Raw genomic sequence first — 20,632 nt, 5'->3', positions numbered from 1 at the left:
AATAAATACAATAGTCTTAAGAGCAATCACCTTGATGCGTCTATTTTGAGCCCTTTTGTTCCACAGACTTAAAAACGAATCCAATTATAACCCTTAAAGGAGTCCAAGGAGACACAAGCAACTCATCCACAGGAATTCTCAAGTCGTTTGGGAACAGAAAAAGATCGTTATGAAATCTAAATCAAAATCGAATATTTTATGACCGACAAAACGTTTTGCGAATCCAAATCCAGAGTTAATCCAAATATCCAATTATAAGTTTTCAATGTTAGAAAGTTAGAAGATGAAAGAAAATCGATCACAAACGATTTTTTCTAACAATTTTCTAACCGATTTTTAAAATAGAAGTCCCCAAACCAAATTCCAATTGAAAGAATCAATTTCGTCTCAATTTTCGGTGAAATTTGGATTTTAATGCAGATTGAAAAACATTATATAAACCATAACTTGAAAATATGAAAATATGAATTTTTAATATATTTTAAAAATTTACTAAATTAAAACTTTATGAAATTTAGGTTTATTTAAATATTTTCCAATAAATTGTGTGTCCTTGCTTAAAAGTGTATCTTGATTGGTATGACTAATAATGGAATTTAAAATTAAATCAAAAAGCATTTAAACAGAGATATAGATTTTGAAATTCCTAATCCTAGCAAATGTCCAAATTCGAAACTGGGCCTAAATATAATTTGATTCGATCTGTAGTTGGTAATTGTTCAACTTTTGCTTTGGCATTTGCCGAAAACCTTTTTATAATTAAAAAAAAAACAAAATACCTTAAAATTGAGCCAAAAAATTCTTAATTTCAATAGAATTGAAATCTTAGAAACATTTTTTTTTTTACCAACTCCAATTTTTTTGACTTTTTTTTTAATTTTTTGTTGATTTCAACGTTTTAAAAGGACTTAAAGCTACAGAAATAATTTATTTTTCCTCGCCTATTTGAACTCTACACGAAATTTTCATTAAAATTTTTTAAAGAAGAATATCCCCAAAGGTAAAATTTAAAGTAAACTTGCAGTAGGAAAGTTTCAGAATAGAATCACAACATATAAAAGACTCCTTAATGAACTTGATGAGTCTATTTTGAGGCCTTCTATTGAATAGGAAACAAAGGTTATTGCTTGCTCAAGAGAAGAGGCAAAAATTAGTTTTCCAGATGTTCAAAATCTTGAATTTACTAAGAAGCTAATGTTTCCAAAACTGATAATGTCATAAATTTGTGACCACCACTGTCCATATAATATGAATGTCCTACTCCAGATATAACTTTAAATCCAGCTAGTCACTTGGTCTAAACGATATTTCGTGTTATTTTCCTGTTAACAACTTATTGACAAACTCTGGTCTGGAATATTACATAATTTGGCATCAGAAGGGGAATTTCTTTCAAGTGTTATCAAGGCCAAATCGACTGAAAAAGTGAAATGTATTTGCTGGAGGGTCTAGTCAAGAATTCAACGAATTTAATGCAATTCCCAAAAAGAGTTCAAGTCATTTTAGTTGCTAGGTTTTAAGCAAAGAATAACTAAAAATTTTACATAGATTTAATGTAGATTTCAATAATTTTTTTTTTTGATTTAATCAGGAATTAGGCGAACAAGATGTACGCATTACTTTCGATGCTCATTTCGGGATTTTTATTGATCATTGATCATTAAATGATTAAGATGAATGTTTTACATGTGTGTGTGTGTGTGTGTGTGTGTGTGTGTAAGAGTGAGTGTATGTGTGTGTAGGTGCGAGAGGATAATGATAATGATGTTTGCTAAATGCGTTCGCTTATTAGATTATGACTTCAAATCCTATTCAGTACAATTTTGTTTTGTTTTTTGTTTTACAAAAATTATGTTGTGTGTTGTGTGTGTGTGTGTATTGAAAACAATTAAGGCTAAACATTTGCAATTTGTTTTGTTTTGGTTTGTCACCGATCATTAGTTCAACTATATGGATAGATAGTTGTGTGTAAGGAAACATTTTATGTGTTGTTGCTTTTGCTTTTTGTTAAAATTTATGGCGTAAGGAATTTAATATTATTATATTTTTAAAGCTGAAAAGCCAATGAAGGGCAGCAGCCAATCCTTCTTTATATGCTATCCTGCTCTTATTCGTGTCTTCTTAGTGAGTTTCATGTGTGTGTGTGTGTGTCTGTGTATATGTGTATGTGTGTTTCTTTATTGGAATATGATTGTTGTTTATATGGCAGCTGCGGCTGCTTTTCAACTGTTATTGGCCATTGAATTCTGTTTAATCCAGGCCATCATCAACGAAATCGGAATTCGCATCCTTTTTGGACTTGGGTTCGTTGGTATTGCTGGTTGTTTCCTTTGCCGATTCAAAGTCGGCATCGAAATCAGCAGGTGGATCGGCACCACCAGGGAAACCGCCTGGGAAGAAGTTCTTTAGTAAATTAAAGACTTTCGGATTCGATACATATTTGGATATATTGGCTGGATTGGCTAGAATATCCTGCATGGCAGCAGCCACTTCGGGATCCTTCATTTTGGACATCAAATCAGCCATATTGAAACCGCCGGGCATGCCACCAGCAGGGCCACCACCACCTGCACCTGCTCCAGGGAAACCGCCAGGGAAACCACCAGGAAAGCCGCCCGGAAAACCACCAGGAAAACCGCCGGGGAAACCACCTGGACCGGCACCAGCACCTCCAGCTTTAGCATTGGCCGCATTCTGTTTATCCTGTTGACGCCGTGCCTTCCGCTGGGCCCGTTCACGTTCCTTGATCTTCCGTTCGGCCTGTTTACGCTCCTGCTTAATGCGATGCTGTTCAATTTTCTTGGCATTGGGCGTAACTTCGCGCAGCCATTCGTCGGCTTCCTCATCAAAGTCTAATTTACAGGCCTGACGCAAATCTTTGGCCGCCTCCTGGAACTGACCCAAGAGCCGATTGGCACGTCCTCGGAACTTATATGCCGCCGCTGAATCGCAATTCAATTCTAGTGCCTTATCGCAGTCGCGTATGCAAGCATTTGGTTTCTTAAGTTTAAGGAAAGCCTGACCGCGCTTGGCATAGAACAGAGCATTGCCCGGATTAAGCTCAATGGCCTTGGTATATAATTCAATGGCCTCATCGAATTTTTGCTCACTGTAGGCGGCAGCACCCTGTGAACGGAAATCGCCGGCCTTATCGATTTCCTCTTCAGTGGGCTCTTTAGAAGAATCGCCCATAGGTTGAGCAGCATCAGTATCAGCCGTAATGACGCCTACCAAATAAAAAAGGAAAAGTAAAAAAAACACATTTAATTCAAATGTCTTTGGCGTAATAAGCAGCAACAAAATAGATCACAATAAGTCGATATTGAATCAATATTCGTTATTCGAATTGAAAAGTTTCTGGAAAATTGCAAATTTCCAAAAGCTTCTGGAACAAATGACAACACTGACCAAGCGGCAAAAACAACAACATGAGCATGACTCGGCAGAAAAAATATATGTATACATATATAATCCCGATTTTACGCCACTAACTTAATTAAAAACTCATTTATACCTTCCATATCCAATTCCACATCTGATTCGGGCTCCGACACGGAGGCATCCTCATCGCTAGAGTCAGACTCTGCAGTCGCTTGCGGCTCATCGGCAGTTGGCGGAGCCGGCTTTGCTTTGGCATCGCCACCGAATGGACATTTGCTGCAAGATAATATTTAGTAAAGCATGACGCGCCCGCTTGTGTCATAGGTTAAGAACTTACCCCCCGGCAGCAGCATCCGGCATTTTGAATTCTCCCTCAGGCACTTTACCACCAAATTTCTCAATAAAATCCTTAACAAATTCCAATTGCTTCATATTCAAAACCGTGGGATTTGCATTGACAAAGTCAATGAAATTCTTGAGCTTAAGCAAATCTTCATGTTGCATGGGAGCAGCCATAATTTTATATTATATGCTCAATTTTTCTTTCCTTTTTGCCTTTCGAGTATTTTATCTTCACTTTAGACGATGCTATCGATAAATTATAAAATTGCCTCTATCGGTTAATCGACATTTCGGAGCAAAAACCTATCGAAAATCGACATTTCGGAGCTAAAGCTAAGATTTCAGTGTTGAAAAGTGGAAAATTTGGCTAAAGCTAGATTTTGGTGTTGTCAAACGCTATTTTTATTTGGCGCGTTGTTTGACTGCTCTGGCAGCAAAATATTTTTTTTTTTTAATAGTGCGAACAAAAGTTTGGAGTAACCAAAATTTAGCATCTGGCAACACTATCTCAAAATTTGGCAGCTTCTTTTAGACGGAAACAGCTAAATATGTATCCAAAATTATTGGGGATCTAGCAATTGATTCAGATATATTTCCAAACGGAATAGAATATTTATTGTGGATAAGGAGATTTCAGTAAAATCAACCATTTAGAAAAACCATGTCTGTTTTTTTTTAATCATTTTAGTATTTTTTATTCTCAATGCTTTCGTTTTTTTCTTCTTTTTTTTTTCTTTGTTTTCATTTGGAATTAATTTATTCATTAATTTTTTACTTTTTACTTAATGATTTAGTATCTTTGCGTTCATTTCTTCTTTTGTTTTCTTTTTTTACTGCTGCCTTACCAACACGCTCTCAAGCTGGCAAAATGGGCTGCCTCGCCCCTGGCCACACCCCCCATTTGAAAACCCCCCACTCCCTTAAATAGCGAGGGGCAAGCGAGCAATTAGTTTAAGATGTAAGAAGGCGGGCACAGAGGGGCTCTGTTTGAACATTTTCTGCGAAATTCTTTCACTATCTTTTATGTTCACCTTTTTTTCTGTGTTGTTTCTGTTTCTATAAGATTATTTCCATCGTTTTGTTAATAATTTTTTAGCATAACTATTAAATCATTTGTTCATATATATGTATATACATACATACATACATATGTATATGTACTCATATTTATGAAGATTCGGTTTTTTTTTTTATTTATTAATTTAAATTTTTATTGTAGTTTAATATTTTATTTTTTTTTCTGCATTTGTGTTTTTTATTCAATTTGTTTTGTTTTGTTTTGTTATTAATAAAATATTCAACAAATAATTTAAAGGAGAAAGTCCAGGGGTAGAGGGATGGGGGCGGAGGAGGGGGCGAAGGAGGAGCGGTCGTCATCGTTTGATCTGCTTGTTTTAGGTGTATTTATATTTTGATTTGTTTAGCACTATTTAAACACTTAGTAGGTATACTTAATGCTTAATTTTTGTGGCCACTCTTGTTGAAGAAATTTTTGAGTGAAATGATGAGAAAATTGTTGAACATTTTTGGGAGAACAGAAACCAATGAAAACCAAAATCAAAATAAAACTGAAAAATATCAATGATATACAATGCCATTCATCACCATTAGACACAATGCCAAATTTACAAAATGATGTTAGCTTTCAGATTTGAATCACGCCAATTAAGAAACTACCTCATTAAACCACTAAAAAAGGAGCTAAGTTGGGGCCAACGTTGCCATCTGTTCTTTGTTTGTTTTTACAGCTACTATGTATGTAAATTCATTTCATGTTTCATGTACTTCAAAGCGAAAGAGGAGAAGACAAGGAGTATAGATGGCAACACTAGTTGGAGGATACCAGACTGACCAAACCTCAATATGCGATCTCAGTTTTCGTTTCATCAGCATAAAATTTCCTTCACATTCATAACTTGGTTCTTGGTTTGAATCCAGTGAACATTTCTCCAATATATGTAGATTGGATATAGGATATCGTCCTTTTGTTTATATTGGCGCATATATAAAAAAAAAAAAAAAAAACGGCTTCGCATGTTTTCCCCAAAATATAACCGAAATTAAAAATAAAACACAATGAAATAATAATTAATAGGTTGATTTTTTTTTTCTTTCATTTAAATATTGTTTTATAATTTAAAGATGTGCATTTTACATTTTACATGTATTTCTTGTTTTTTTGTTTTCTTTCTTTTTTTAATATAGATTCGCTCCCGCTGATCGCTATAAAATAAAATTCAACACACACGGCTCCTACACATGTGGAAAGTTATATATATATATATATATATATTATATGTATGTTTATATTGTTTTATATGCATAGCTTTCGTAATAGCCTAAAGGTAAAAAAAAGAATTTCATACATATATGGTTTTATATGTATACGTAAATGTAGATTAAATTAATATATTCAGGGATAAAAAAAAAAAAAAAAAAATATTAAACAAAATCTCACTTAAAAACTGTTCTCTCAGGCTAAAATTAAAGGAAAGTACTCTCAAACGTCTCTTCGTAGCATTTGAAGTGTGTGTGTGTGTGTGTGATTTCTATCTCTTTCTCTCATTCATATGACGACAGTTAAAATTAAATTATTATTATTATTATTATATCAAATATTTACAATTTTCCTCAAAAGTTGTTTTACTTGCCACAGGGCCGGGGATGGGGAGCGGGGTTGGGGGCTAGATGGATAATAGTCGGAAGGTTTTTATAACTTTCGTTTCTGTGTTGGTTTTTGTATTTCTCTTCCAAATCATCATTTTGTTTTTGTTTTTCTCTCATATTTACTTATTACTCATACGCCCCTCTGTACGCGTTATGCTAATTTCTATATGTTTTCATTATAGTTCTAGATATTTTCATTTACATACATATATGTATATATATATGTATATATACACATATATGTACAGACAAAAAAAAAACCAAAGGTCTGTGTAACACTTTCAGCATTAAAATGTTGGGTTGGGGTTATGTTTTGTTGTTTTGTTTAAGATTTCATCATGATGGCTTTTTATGTTTTGTTTCTCTTCTTTTTTTCGTTTTTTTTTTTTTTTTGCATTTTTGTTTATAATTTTTTCGTTTTTGCTTGTTCTGGAATTTCATTAAAGCGCCCCTCGGCTAACTAGTACTACTACAACTACACCACCAATGCAACACTCTCCCACCAATATCCGTCTCTTTCTTTCGATCGTCGTCTCTGGGTTTTACATAAATGTACAGATCAGCACATATATATATATATATATATATATATACATATATATGCATTTATATATATATATATATATATATATAACTATTGAAACATTACAAATTTTTGTTGCTTGCTGCTTGTTGCTCGAATTCCACACACATATATATATATATATACATATATAGGTAGATATATATATAAACATACACATACGCATGTACATATGTCTGCATGTTTACACATATATATATATCTATGTACATACATATATATATATATATATATATATATATATATATATAGTTCTATCAATATGCCTTGAATATTAATATTTAATACAATGTGTTATGCATAAAGTTCATTACAATTATAGTTTAAAATTAATAATAATAATAATAAAAAAAAAACATGTATATATATATATATACCGATATATATATATTATTCTTTAATAAAAACTATTACATTAGTTTATTATTATTAATATTATCATGTATGTATATATATCTATATAATTAAAAGTGTAATTCTTTCAAATCTGTGTGTTTTGTGTTATTAATATATATAAATATATATATATATATATATATATTTAGATCGATTTAAGAGTTGGTACAACTTATTGAAACGTTTTCCCTTTGCTCTTCTCACTTATTTTTTGTTTGTTTTTAATGTTGTAAAATATAAAAATTGTTGTTGCTTTTGTTGTTGTTGGGTTGTTTTGTTGTTGTTCTTAATTTAAATTTAACATTTCAACTATTTGTTTTTGTTATGGGCTGTGTGTGTTTGTGTGTGTGATTTTACTTTTCTGTTTCGTTTTGCATTTGTTTTAGTTTTGTTTTATCTCCGTTTTTGTTTTATTTGTTTTGTAAAGGGTGGGGGGCATATAACGGTTTGAAAATATCAAGAAAAGAAAATTTTGATACAAAATAAATGAATTGTTTTTTGGTTTTGGGTCTTGCTTTTTCATCGATTATTCAAAATACAATAACATTTTTGCATGTACAGTTATTTATCATAATAAATAAAGCAAAACCCAGAAAGAAAACCCAATTGCAGACCAAAAACAACAAAAAGAAATTTCTTTTTTTGAAAAGCTGCAGTAGGCAAAATTATATTGCATAAAAATTAATTTGAAAAAAAAAAAAAAAAATTATAATAATAATAATATGGAGAATGAAAACCACAAGCAAAAGTTTAACCTTCTCTTTAGCTACATATGTTTTTTTGTTTTTAGTTTAAGTTTTGTTTGTTTTTTTTTTTTTTTTTTTTTTTTTTTTTTTTTTGAAAAAAAAAGTTTATCTCTTTTTGGGAATCGTTTTTTGTTGTGTTTGTTTTATAATTTTTAAATTTTAGTTGCCTTCCTAAATTCCTAAATTACATTTATTATAATATAATTAATTATTCTGCTGGTTGGTTTCTTCTTGTTTTTTTTTTTTTTTTTTTTAAGTTAACAAAAAAAAATGTTTAAAGCAGCCTTTAAACAACGTTTTCTTCGCATTTTTCAATTTTATATTTTTTTAACTGCGCGCACTTGCTAAGAATTTGTTTTAATATTATTTTTTAAATCAGCTTGCTGCTTGCTATTTTTTTCTTTTCCTTTTTCTTTTTGTTGGTTGGTTGTTGTTTTTTTTTCTTGAATTTTTTTTTTTTTTTTTTTTTGCTTAACGCTTGTTTATCACATTTAATATAATATATATATATATTTATATATAGGTTTTTTCTTTCTTTAATTTAGGGTTTTTTTTGTTTTTAATGTTTTATGCAACTTTTTACTTATTTTATTTAATTTTGCGACGCTTTTTTCGCTGTGGAAATTCTTCTGCTACTTCTTCCTGGTGATGTTGCAGCAACAACCAATACGAAATACCTTAGTAGTGAGTGTTGATGGAAGTCAAGGGTGAGGGGTAAAGGCAACAGCATAGACAGATCTAGTTGTAGTTGTTGTTGCAAACATTTGTTTTTATATATTTATTTAGCCAGCTGGCAGCGAAAGCGACATCGATCGATTGGGGGGAATTCTGTTAACTTGTGAGAAGTTTGAGTTGTGGTTTCTTTTTACAACAATTCTTGTTGCAAAAGCAGCATTTGTTGTTGCTGCTGCAATTGGGCCTGCTGTTGCAATTGTTGTTGCTGCCAACGCTTATATTTGCCTTGATAGGCTCGTGTTGGTGTTGTAGTTGCTCCTGTTGCTGCTGCTCCTCCTCCTCCTTCTGATAATGATGTTGCCGCTAGCGTTACTGTTGTAGGTGTTATAAGAGTTGCCGGCGCTACAGATGCATTAGATGTTATTGTTGTTGTTGTTGTGACCGCCTGCTTATAGTGACCTCCTCCTCCTCCTCCCCCATCCATCACAGTCTCATAGCAATAGGCCGCTGCATCGAGTAGCGTTGTGGCATAATTATTATTGCTGGTATTATTAATTATATAATTATTGCTGCTATTTTGTTGATGTTGCTGCTGCAAATGATGCAAATGCTGATGCTGAATTTGGTCAATGGCAGCCATGCCCAATGGGCTAGCGTTTCCTGGTATTTGTATTGGTATTGGTGTCGATAATGTTGTTGTTAATGTTGGTGTTGGTGTTGTTGTTGCTGTTGTTGTTGCTGCTGCTACGGCGGCGAATTATGAATTGGAATTACGTTTAGTTGGCAGCTAGGATGAGCTGGATTGATTCATATTTCCAAACATGTGGGCTGAGAACGATGTCTGGCCAGCCGAATTGGCTTGCGATGTTGAGGACTGTTGCTGCTGTTGTTGTTGCTGTTGTTGCTGCTGCTGTTGCTGTTGCTGCTGTTGATTAAGCGAACCACGTCCATGCTTTGGTATAGGAGGCTGTATATACTCATGCCTTGCCAAAGCAAAAACATCCATACGATCCTCTTTGCGATAGGCCAAACAGCCGCGTATAAAGCTCTGTAAAGTCAAAAGACATGTATTTAATATAGATATATAGAATTTCTCTATGGTAAACCGAGTAAAATATATGATACATCTTCTCAGTCTTTTTTTACAAAGTTATATGGAAATTTTGTTACCTTGGCCTCATTGGACACAGTTGGCTTATTAGAGAACTGAACTTCGGTGGCCTTTAGTATGGTATTCTCTTCGAGTATGGTTGCTTGCGATTGATTATGACCAAATGGCTTCTTGCCATAAAGACACTGATAGAATATCACGCCAACACTCCATACATCCACTTTGGATGAGATTTTTGGGGGATTTTTACCCACAACAAAGCACTCGGGTGGTAAATACCTAAAGGAAAGAAAAAGAAAGGTTGAGATAAATATTCAACTCCAATAGTCCATAATTGAATTCAATTCAAGTACTTACCAATATGTACCCGCTCCTTGTGATGTTAGATCCATGCCATGATCTGGATTATAGTTCTCATCGTCCATAACTTTGGATAAACCGAAATCGGTTATTTTGATCTCGCCGCAAACATTACCTTCGGTGAGCAAAATGTTTCCTGGCTTAAGATCATAATGGATGACAGGCGGTTTAATCTCATTTAGATACTTTAGTGCAGATACAACCTGAAATGAATTGAGATTAGATAGTGTTTTATCACTCACTCTCTTTGTTTCTCCCTCTCCCAATCGATGTCTCTTTTGAGAGATAAACTTACCTGCATTATTATCGAGCGAGCCTCACGCTCGGGTATAGTCTTATGCTGCTTTAAATAAAAGTCTAAATCATGACCATCGCAATACTCAAGAACAGTGCAAAATGAATTTGCATCGATCTCGAAAACATCATAGAGTTTAACAACACGCGGATGATCCAGAGCCTTGTGGATATTATATTCCCGCAAGGCGTGTCTAAATAAAGTACAAAGAAAAATATGGCAAATTGAGTAAAGAAGAATGCATTTGTATACATATATATTTACTTCTCGAACTTTGAGACAATATCTAACGCAAAACTTTATAAAATGTATCTACAACTATTTTTTGTTGTTAATCAATATGAAATTTATATTGAAACTATCCTAATTATATCCTTTTTTAACCTAAACGAAGAATCAAGACATTGAAAATCATTAACTAGACATTTCTTTTCAAGTTTTAAAGACCTTTCAAAGTTTAATTCAAAATATATATTTAACTGCTTTTGAATTGATGGAATACTTGGAGCAAAAATCATGATTAATAGATATTAAGCTGACCAAAAGTCGTACATATATACTTATATAGAACTGATCTCTGATCTGTAAGTTAATGATTATGTCCTCTAAAATAAATCTGTCTTTTACTGTTTATTCTTTTTCTGTCTTCTCTGTATATTTTTGCTTTTATCTTCTTAATGCTTTCCTCTCCTCCTCTACTCACTTGATATAATTAGCTTTCTTATCCTCCTTCCAATCCTTGTTTAATTGGTGCACCTTACATGCGACATAGCGTTGCTCCTTAAGGTCAAAGGCCTTGTGCACCTCTGAGAAGCCACCCTTGCCCAATAGCATTAACAGCAGATATCGATCATTCAGCACAGGATGATTGTTAAAGCGGGACTGCGAGAGAGAGCGAGTGAGATAGATAGATTTATTGTTTAATCAATTAGAGTGAGAGAAGAATAGAGTACTCACCTGATCTTCATTGAGTATCCGCTTAAGCTCACGTATATGCAGATTCCGTTCCCTTTCCAGCTTCTCCATTTCAAGCTGCAGATCGGCATCTTCCTTTTTCAGTGCATTTTGACGTAGCTTTAAGATCTCATCATATTCATAGTATTCCTGGGCCGTGTATGCACCTGAAACCGGATCTGGCTTGAGGAAAGTGCCCGAATCGGAGCAACTGCCGCTATCATTGCCACCCAGGCCGCCACCGCCGCCGCCGCGATCAGATAGCCGATCACCGACACCGCCGCTGTTGCCCACATTGCCGCCGGAACCACCGCCACCATTGTGTAGCAATTGGGCTTGATTCGCTTGCGTGGAATTTGAGCGGGATAGGCCACGGCCACTGCCGCCGCCACCGCCCCCGCCGCCGGCACCACCAACACCGCCACCACCGCCGCCAAGGCCACCAGCATTGGTGCCACCGAGGCCACTATCTACACTACCGCCACCACCAGCTCCGCCACCGCCCAGACGATCACTGCCCGGGCCGCCCGTCAGCTGGGATGAGTCATTGGAATTGGAATTCTGTTGCTGCTGGTTGTTCTGGTTGCTATTATTGTTCCTCTTGCGTCCGGACTCAGCCGGACGCTTCTTCATCAGCTGTTTCTTCTGACGATCAATTTCCTCACGTTCCGCTGTGATCTCTTCCTGTCGTCGACTTAGCTCCTGAAAGGCATAGCCGTCCGTCCAATTCTCCTGCAAAATACAAATAAATATTATAGAAAAACAAACAAAGTTGGGTTTATGATGTATAGAAACTCACCTGGAATGTGGCGCCCACCCGTTGGGTAACAAATTGGCCTAATCTTAGGCGATTCTGCATACACTTTTGGCGGGCCTCCTTTTTCTCAATGCTGCTCTTCTCTTTCAGCAGCTTTTTGACCACATCAATGCATTTGGCAATGTGCGATTTGTGCTGGTCAATTGTCTTCTGATTGCCCAAGATCTGGCACTTTTGCTCATCGGACAGTCTTGTCATCTCGTCCAGCTTTACTTTGCCAGACTCGTGTTCAGCCTCGCGCTCCTGGAGCTCAAGCAGTGAGACCTCTGTTTGCGTGGATTTGCTGTAGGTGATAATTGAGGTGGGCATTGGGGGTGGTGGTGGCAATGGTTGTACTCCAACGCCAACGCCCACGCCGACACCACCCAATCCCATTGAGCTCAATTGATGTGGATGGGCAGAGACAACGGTTGCTCCAGAGGATGTGACGGCAGGTGGACCCAATTGTTGTTGTTGTTGCTGCTGTTGCTGCTGCTGTTGTTGCTGCTGCTGTTGCTGTTGTTGGTTCTGAGATGTGGGTGGGGGCGGAGGAAGCGAGGTTAAACCCATCACATGACCCAAAGAACAGCCACTGACCACAACATGAGGAGGAACCATTTGATTGGAAGTCTGTTGTTGTTGTTGCTGTTGCTGCTGGCGTTGTTGCTGTTGCTGTTGTTGTTGTTGTTGCTGCTGCTGCTGTTGTTGTTGTTTGGAGGATGCAGCCGCAGCAGCAGCAGCAGCATAATGGAAATCCGCTCCTGGTGGCGGCACTTGACTTGGCGCCTGCGTCTGTGGACTAGCTGGATACATTGAATACGCTTGGCTCGTTTGCACTTGGCTCGTTTGCACCTGCACCTGCTGTTGATTAGAAGGCGCTCCACCAACTCCAACTCCGACTCCGACGCCCACACCGACAACTCCACTGGATGCCACCGATGTGGGTGTTTGCTGTTGGGCGGATGATGGAGATTTACTGCCGGCATGTGGTGGACGTAACGCCGATGGATTACCAACACCGCCGCCACCACCACCCGTTACACCAGGTATCCCCACACCGACTCCAACGCCCACTCCCGACTGTTGTTGCTTATTGAAATAATCGTTGATCTTTTTGTTGTCACTGACAACGCCGCCACCACCACCAGGTAAAAGAAGACGTGCACTTTTACCGCCGCCAGCTCCACTACCAGAACCAGAACTACCGCCTCCACCACCACCGCCGCCGCCGCCACCAGCACTACTTCCACCTCCGCCAGTGCCGCCGCCAACTGATGTGCCACTAAGACGATCCGCAACCGATAAAACACCAGGTAGACCCACTTTACACAGATTCAGACCGAGGGATTTGCCTTTTAAACTGCTATTGTTGACACTGCCGCCGCCCGCTGACCCGCCATCATCCGTCGTATTGTGAGGCAATTTTCGTTTTCGTTTCCGATCAGCCGGCGTTCGTGGCTGTTTCCCACTGCTCTGTATGAACATGTCGTTGCCACCGTTATTGGAGTGCATACCAAAGGGCGGACAGGGTAACCCTCCAGCTGTCGCGACGCCAGCTGCTCCACTTAATATATCATTGACATCCTTTTCGCTGTGCGAGGAGCCAGTGCTCATATTCGAGTCGGGATTACTACTGCCACCAACTGTGGCACCCGTACCGCCACCTACCACCACCTGCAATCCCAGGGATTGCTGATGGTAATGTTGTTGTTGCTGCTGCTGCTGTTGTTGTTGTTGCTGCTGCGGATGCTGGGGCAGGTGTATCTGATGCGGATGATGTTTAGATTGCTGTGGCGGCTGTTGCAAATGTTGCAAATGTTGCTGTGGCAAAATCTGTTGTTGTTGTTGCTGTTGTGTGGGGTTTTGTTGCTGATCTTGCTGTTGCGTTGTGTGATGATTGGCAAAATGCTGTTGCTGCTGCGGGGGTTGTTGTGGTTGCTGTTGCTGTTGCGGGGGAATTGGCAACTGTTGTTGCTGGGATGCCTGATTTGGATGATGATGACTTAAGGTCGCTGTGGTCTGTGGGGCCATCTGCAATTGAGCGCCGGCGGACATCTGTAATAGCAAATAAAATTTAAAAAAAAACCGTTAGTTTATTTCAACAAGCAATAAACAAAATAAGAAATTATGAACTAAATATGCACATACAATTTCATTCCATACATTTTTTTTACCCCCACCATTTTCTTTAATTTTAGAATTTTTCTTTACTCTTTACTTTTTAAAATTATTCTTTCATTTGGGCAATTTCTGATTTGCCATACATTTCCATACATTTTTTTACCCCCACCATTTTCTTTAATTTTTGAATTTTTCTTTGCTCTTTCTTTTGTAAATTTATTCTCTCATTTTGGCAATTTCTCAACACTGTCTTGTTTTTTGTTTTGATCAGCAAGTTCGCGATGGCTGCGCGACTGTTGTTATTCTTAGTGTGACCAGACAAACCGACCAACTTGTCACAGAAATTTTAAACTAGGTGGCAACAATCACCAACGGAATGAGAATGTCCGCATGTGTGTGTGTGTGCAAAATGTGGAGAAGCTTATGGGTGAGTGTGAGTGAGTGAGATGCGTTTACCAATATGATATGCCTCTCGCCAACAACAACAACGAGTGAGAAAAGAAGGAGTAAAAGAGAGCAATTGCAGCCGCCTGCCTCTGCTCTCTGCTTATATGTATATGCTTGAGTGTGTGTGTGTAATGTTTTATCAAAAAGCAAAGCGTAAAGACAATAAGAGAAAGAGGAATAAAAAAATTGGTTGAAATTAAAGTAAAAATGAAAATGGCTACCCCCACTAAAAGCAATGAACAAACGTTCTGGGGTATTCTCGAGACTTTGCTCGCCGCTTTTTTCTCTTTCTTTCTTTTATTTTTAATTCTATAGCACTTGAGCAGCACATAATAAAATAATTTTTTTCCCCTCTTTTTTCTCATTTTCTTTTTGTTCGTTTATATTCCACAAAATGCCGTTCACCTTTTTTAAGCGCCGCATATTTTTTCTGCACACACATACGTGTGTATATATGTACGTGTGAGTGTGTATGATGTGTGTGTATGGGTGAGTGTGTATGTGGGTGTGTGTGTGAATTTTCACATTCTATTACAATTTTATCACATTCATTGCTGATTTTCTGACGATTTTTTAATGCACTTTTTCACTTCAATTATTGTTTTCCTTTATCTGCAATAATTTGTGTTTTAAAAACATATTCCAAAAACAAAAAAAAAAACGACTCGATGGCACGCCGCGAGTTTAGTTTATGTTGTACATTTCATTTGCTTTTTTTTTCCTCTTTTTTTTGGAGTCACTCGCTCGGTCGCTCTCTGGGGCACATACGCGTATTTGTAACGAGCAATAAGAAGCAGAAAGAAAAGAAGGTGAAAAAAGCAGAACAAGAGACAAAAAAAAAAACGGGACGACGAACGTCTCGGAACAGACAGACAGACAGTAAGAGAGAGTCCAGAGCTCAGCTCGAACAAACAAACGAGTGAGTTGAGAGCGAGAGAGAGAACTATTCGCTCATTTGCAAAAACAAAAATTAACGATACTCACTCACACGCACACACTCGCGCTTGCACACACAAGTATGCAGAGACTGAGAGAGAGAGAGAGTAAGCACGCGAGCGAGAGAAAGAGCAATGAAGACCGACCGAAAAGAAAAGTACAATAAAAATTAATCCGATTGACAGCCAGCTAGCCGCCGCTGCTTCTCTGCCTCTGCCAGCCTTTTTGATAAATATTTTCTGCGACTTCCGCGCGCGCGCCCAACCAAAAACAACAGCGAAACTAAACTACACCACAACTACAACAACTACTATTTTGTAGTTGCCTCTGCTGCCCATTGCTACTATTGCTGCTGCGCCGCGTTGCGTCGCATCTGCTGTTGTTGCTATTGCTGCTGCTTCTCTTCTTCCATCACAGAGAGGAGAGCAGAGCAGCGACAACAACCGAGGGCAGCGACAGCAACGCAGCCAACCGGCGTCTTTGTCATTTCCATTTCGCGAGCAGTTTGCCTCGCCAACAACAACAACAACACACACACATATACAGTGGGCGCCATTTGACCAAAATTAAGAAATTAAATGGTGGAATATGAAGAGAAATGGAATTGAACTGAAAGTACACTCTATATACCGTGTAACAAAATATGTCAATTTGTGTTCAATTAATTATTCACTTTGTTTATCCTTTCTTGAACTTGATGAACTTTAAAAGCAAGTTAAAATCCCATATTCCCAGAACGATTCATATTTATAGTACAAACACATACATATGGCAGATTTTTTTGATAAAGAAAAACTCTAGAACTCTATGAAACGTTCTGTAGAAATGTTTGGATTGGAGAGATCAATTTATTTACTTATTTTTTTTTTTTTTCTACCAATTAAATAAACTGGGAGATCCGTTCGAAGTCTATAGTATTTTCTAGTTATAAATGTTATTCTATTTTTAAACAGACTGTAGTCTGTATGTGTAATCTATTCAAAATAAGCAATTTTAATTGTTGATGAATTTTTTTGTCCTACTTTAAATTTGAATTTTGCTTATTTTCATAAACTGAGGAAATTAATTTCCTCTCATCTCCAACAGCTGTCGTTTGTGCTGCTGTCCTAAGAATGAGACTAGGGAGAAAGAAAGAGAAATGTAGCCACAAAAAAAGAAAATAAAAACGACCAATTGTAACGGCCAACAAACAGATAGAAAAATTTGACCAAAGAAAAAAAAATTAGATGATGGTGTGTGGTTGGTGATGATAACAGTTCGCGAATGTGAAAATAAAAGAACGGCCGAACACAGCGACGACTTAATTTTCTTGGTCTTTCTCACGTGTGCATGAATGAGATAAAGCTACGATGACGGCGTCGACGACGAAGATGGCAATGATGATGAGATGTAGGCACGCGAAAAAGTACTTGTTAAGGCGGCAGCGGCTGTGAGGGCGTGGCAGTGACATGCATAACGCAATGCATTTTCCTATTGGCAACAAAATGAGTGCAACTAAGCTAGAGAAAGAGAAATTGTGGTATTGCTGGTGAGAGACTGAGATAAAAGGAGAAACAGAAAAAGACTGAGAGCAAATCTAGTAGCCATGCATTCCAATAATGAAAAGAAAGAAGCAAAGATACCGTTGCTTGCAGCATTTGTTGTGCTTTTTGTCGTTTTTTCTTTCTTTTCGAAATGCTAGTATTTATTTCTCTTCTTTTTTTTTTGATTTTGTACTAATTGTAAGTGGAACCAGTTTTTTGGCAACTTTTTTTCCTTTACTTTTTTTATGACAAAATGTTTCCCTGTCGTTGTTTGCATGTACACACATACATATGTACATGCACACGTCGTAGGTAGGAGGTATGCGAGTGTATTTGTAAACTGGTTGTCGTTGTGTCTCCAAAGACGTCGTTGACTTCAAACCCAACTTGAACGAGCAAAAACCATCGCCGCGACAGCATAAGCATTCGCCTCGCCTCGCCGCAGTCTGGCAACCCTACACAAAACACCGCTGCCGCTGCTGCTGTCGTCGTCGTTGCCGCAGCCGTTGCCAACATTCGCCGCACAGTTTAACAGTTCACGTCGATGAGTCAAGGTCGAGAGACGTCACGCAAATTTTCGTTTTCATTGCCCACAAAAAGCACAGGGGGAGAAAAAAAACTCATGCTATGGCGCTGTTTATTTTTAGCAGCGACCCGAACGAGTGAGAAATGAGCACGAATGTACTCGAACGAACGACCGACCGACCGAACAATCGAGAGAGTGAGAGCACACACCATGAGAGCAAGCTTCAAATGAATGAAAAAGAAGAAAGAACAAGACGACAAAAAAAAGGGGGGGAAACGAACAAAACACTAGTTGGAATTTGAATTTTTATACGACATTTAACACTACATAATATACCTAATAATACATGTCCATACATATGTACATATATGTATAATGCTAATTGGAAAGTTTGATAACCGTAGACAACGAATTGTTTTAAAAATCATATAATAAATCTTATTCACTGTCCTCCACCATAGCGCCCCCTAATTTCGTCTTGGGGGCCAATAATATCGGTGGTTTGGGAAAGCTTTTTCATTACCAAAATCCAAATTGTGATTGTAATTATAAAATTATGCCATAGGGAAAGAAAGGGTATAGAAACGTCGGCACATGTACCAAATTTAACACAACAACCCATTCATATGGTGGAGAGGGGTAAGACTTAAAAAAAAAAAAAAAATTAATAAAAAAGTTGATCTGTGTTATATAAGGCATTTCTGTTATCAATCACACAAATTCCTACAAAGGAATTGACCCCAACAACAACCAAATGTTCTGTTAATGGGTTAACAGATATATTGCCCCAATTTGTTCGCTGCTGCAGCCTCTGTTAATAAACGTTTGCTGGGCGCACAGCAGCGATAGCAACGAACACGTGCAAAAGGTTCCCCATGTAAACAGAGAGTCACAAAGATAGCTAGCCAGCAAAGAGATAGAGAGAGAGAGAGAGAGAGAGAAAAAAAAGGCAACGGCACACTCACGCTCTTGGTTAATTTGCGACCGCTGCCGGTGGCATTGCGTTTGCTGCCATTGCTAGCGCTGCGACTGCGTTTGCGTGCTGCTGCTGACGCAGATGTCGCTGCTGTGGCTAACATGTTGATGTTGATGCTGCTGCTGCTGCTGTTAAGATTTAACGTTGTCGCTGGTTCTGTTGTTGTTGCTACTCCTGATGCTGTTGTTTTGATTTTTTCTGTAGTGTTTTTTACTGTTGCTGCTGCTGCTGATGCTATGGTACTATATTTCTTTTGCTGTTTGTGCATCATTGCTAAGGTAATCGCACAACCGACAAATATGGCAAACGCAAAAGGACATTTTTGTCGCTGCTGCTGATTCAGTCGATAACCGCGCAGCTTACAACTCTGCTCCCACTTAGCTGCTGCTGCTGCTGCTACTTAGCAGCTTATTGTTACGCTAGTGTTTGACACAAACCACATAGAGATAAAAACACTGCGGGCGGGCGAAAGAGAGAGAGAGAGTAAACGAGAGAGCCACACACAACAAACAGCTGACAGATGCCGGCAAAATCAGCTGCCTAGGCCTAGCCAACAGAGTAAGCGTGAGCTAGTGTTGTTAGTGAGCGAGCAGGCGAGAGAGTGAGTAGAGACCGGCGTACTCTATCAACAGAGCTCTCTTTCTCTCTTTTTTTTTGTTTCCTTCCTTTCTCTCTCTTACACACACACACACAGACACATTCACACTTTATGTTTCTCTGTATTATTGTTCGCCTTTTGTTTTGGATTTTCGCTTATTTTGCACACACACATTTTCTGTTTTCTGTTTTTCTTCTCATTTGGTAGGAACAGAAAAAAAATTAAAAAAAAAGACAACAAATTTCAACCGACAACACGACACGTCACGTTACTCGCTCTTTAAGTTCGACACTGTTTTCTGCTAGAGAGCAGCGACAAGGTAAAATTGGCAAAAATCTACACACAACCAACGATGACGATGACGACGGCGACGGCGACGACAACAGCGACCGACGACGACGACGAATCGACTGACGTTACTGCTTCTCTGTCTGACTCTGTTTGTTTATGTGTGTATGTCTGTGGGTCTGCCTGCTGCTGCTGTTAACCGAGTGAACTTAAATTTTTCGTTTCTGTTCTGGTCTCTATTTCTTTTACTACTAGTACAACTACTACTGCTGCTGCTGCTGTCGTTGCTGCTGCCACTGGCGCTGCTTGTTGGCTCTGACTGCTTCTTGTTGTTTCTCGTTCTTGTTGTTGGCAAGGCCGCCCATCAACCCCCCCCATCACACTCACTGCCTCTTTCTTTTTCTATATGACCCCTTGCAAAAAAAAAAAAGGAAAACATTATTGGACCATGGTGTTTGTTTTGTTCGTTATAATTTCTTCGTTTCAATCTTTATAACTCGGTTGCATTAGAAAGCTTTTGCACTTTTCCATCGAACCAGCAGCAGCAACAACAAAACATATTTACGAAAACGACGATGAAGACGACGACCTGTATGTGGGGACTGCTTTATTATTATTTTTTTTTTTTAAATTTTTACTGTTAGCAGGCGCTCAGCGCTTAGTGAAAGCCATTGGAGCCCAACCCAAGAGAAGATTCTCAACTTTTACAAAGTTTTGATTTGGAAGATAGCTTGAGAAGATATTTTCAAACAATTCTACACAGATTCAAAAAGACTGAGAAAAGAGAATGACAAGAATTGCACAAATATTTAACTTTGGACACAACTTTTTCACACACACACACACACATACAATTGTATACACACATACATATACAAGTATGCAAATAAGCAAAATTAATTAAGCTAAAA

At 37.8% G+C, this 20,632-nt stretch overlaps 3 protein-coding genes across 3 annotated transcripts in view; all 3 read right to left on the bottom strand.

Moving 5' to 3' along the window:
* Nucleotides 1-1,620: 1,620 nt before the first annotated feature.
* LOC137573277 (hsc70-interacting protein 1-like) lies at nucleotides 1,621-3,968 on the bottom strand. Its single transcript, XM_068285169.1, has 3 exons — nucleotides 3,719-3,968; nucleotides 3,515-3,657; nucleotides 1,621-3,227 (listed from the first exon to the last, which is right to left on the bottom strand). Exons 1-3 carry the CDS (start codon nucleotides 3,895-3,897, stop codon nucleotides 2,251-2,253), a joined length of 1,299 nt encoding a protein of 432 aa, XP_068141270.1. The 5' UTR covers nucleotides 3,898-3,968; the 3' UTR covers nucleotides 1,621-2,250.
* A 5,012-nt stretch (nucleotides 3,969-8,980) lies between these two features.
* LOC137573403 (uncharacterized) lies at nucleotides 8,981-9,430 on the bottom strand. The gene has a single exon (XM_068285339.1). The coding sequence runs from the start codon at nucleotides 9,428-9,430 to the stop codon at nucleotides 8,981-8,983; it is 450 nt and encodes a 149-aa protein (XP_068141440.1).
* Nucleotides 9,366-20,632, bottom strand: part of Tlk (Tousled-like kinase) — a 46,248-nt gene continuing 34,981 nt past the window's right edge. Inside the window, exons 2-8 of the mRNA XM_068285122.1 lie at nucleotides 12,310-14,361; nucleotides 11,514-12,242; nucleotides 11,260-11,438; nucleotides 10,557-10,749; nucleotides 10,259-10,464; nucleotides 9,961-10,180; nucleotides 9,366-9,838 (exon numbers count right to left, since the gene is read on the bottom strand). Of these exons, the coding sequence (XP_068141223.1) occupies nucleotides 9,578-9,838; nucleotides 9,961-10,180; nucleotides 10,259-10,464; nucleotides 10,557-10,749; nucleotides 11,260-11,438; nucleotides 11,514-12,242; nucleotides 12,310-14,361 (3,840 nt within the window). The 3' untranslated portion in view covers nucleotides 9,366-9,577. The remainder of the gene's footprint in view (nucleotides 9,839-9,960; nucleotides 10,181-10,258; nucleotides 10,465-10,556; nucleotides 10,750-11,259; nucleotides 11,439-11,513; nucleotides 12,243-12,309; nucleotides 14,362-20,632) is intronic.

The sequence above is a fragment of the Drosophila tropicalis genome, unplaced genomic scaffold, assembly GCF_018151085.1.
Source record: "Drosophila tropicalis isolate 14030-0801.00 unplaced genomic scaffold, ASM1815108v1 contig_4, whole genome shotgun sequence".
NCBI lineage: Eukaryota > Metazoa > Arthropoda > Insecta > Diptera > Drosophilidae > Drosophila > Drosophila tropicalis.
This window is presented reverse-complemented; position numbering and strand designations above follow the sequence as displayed.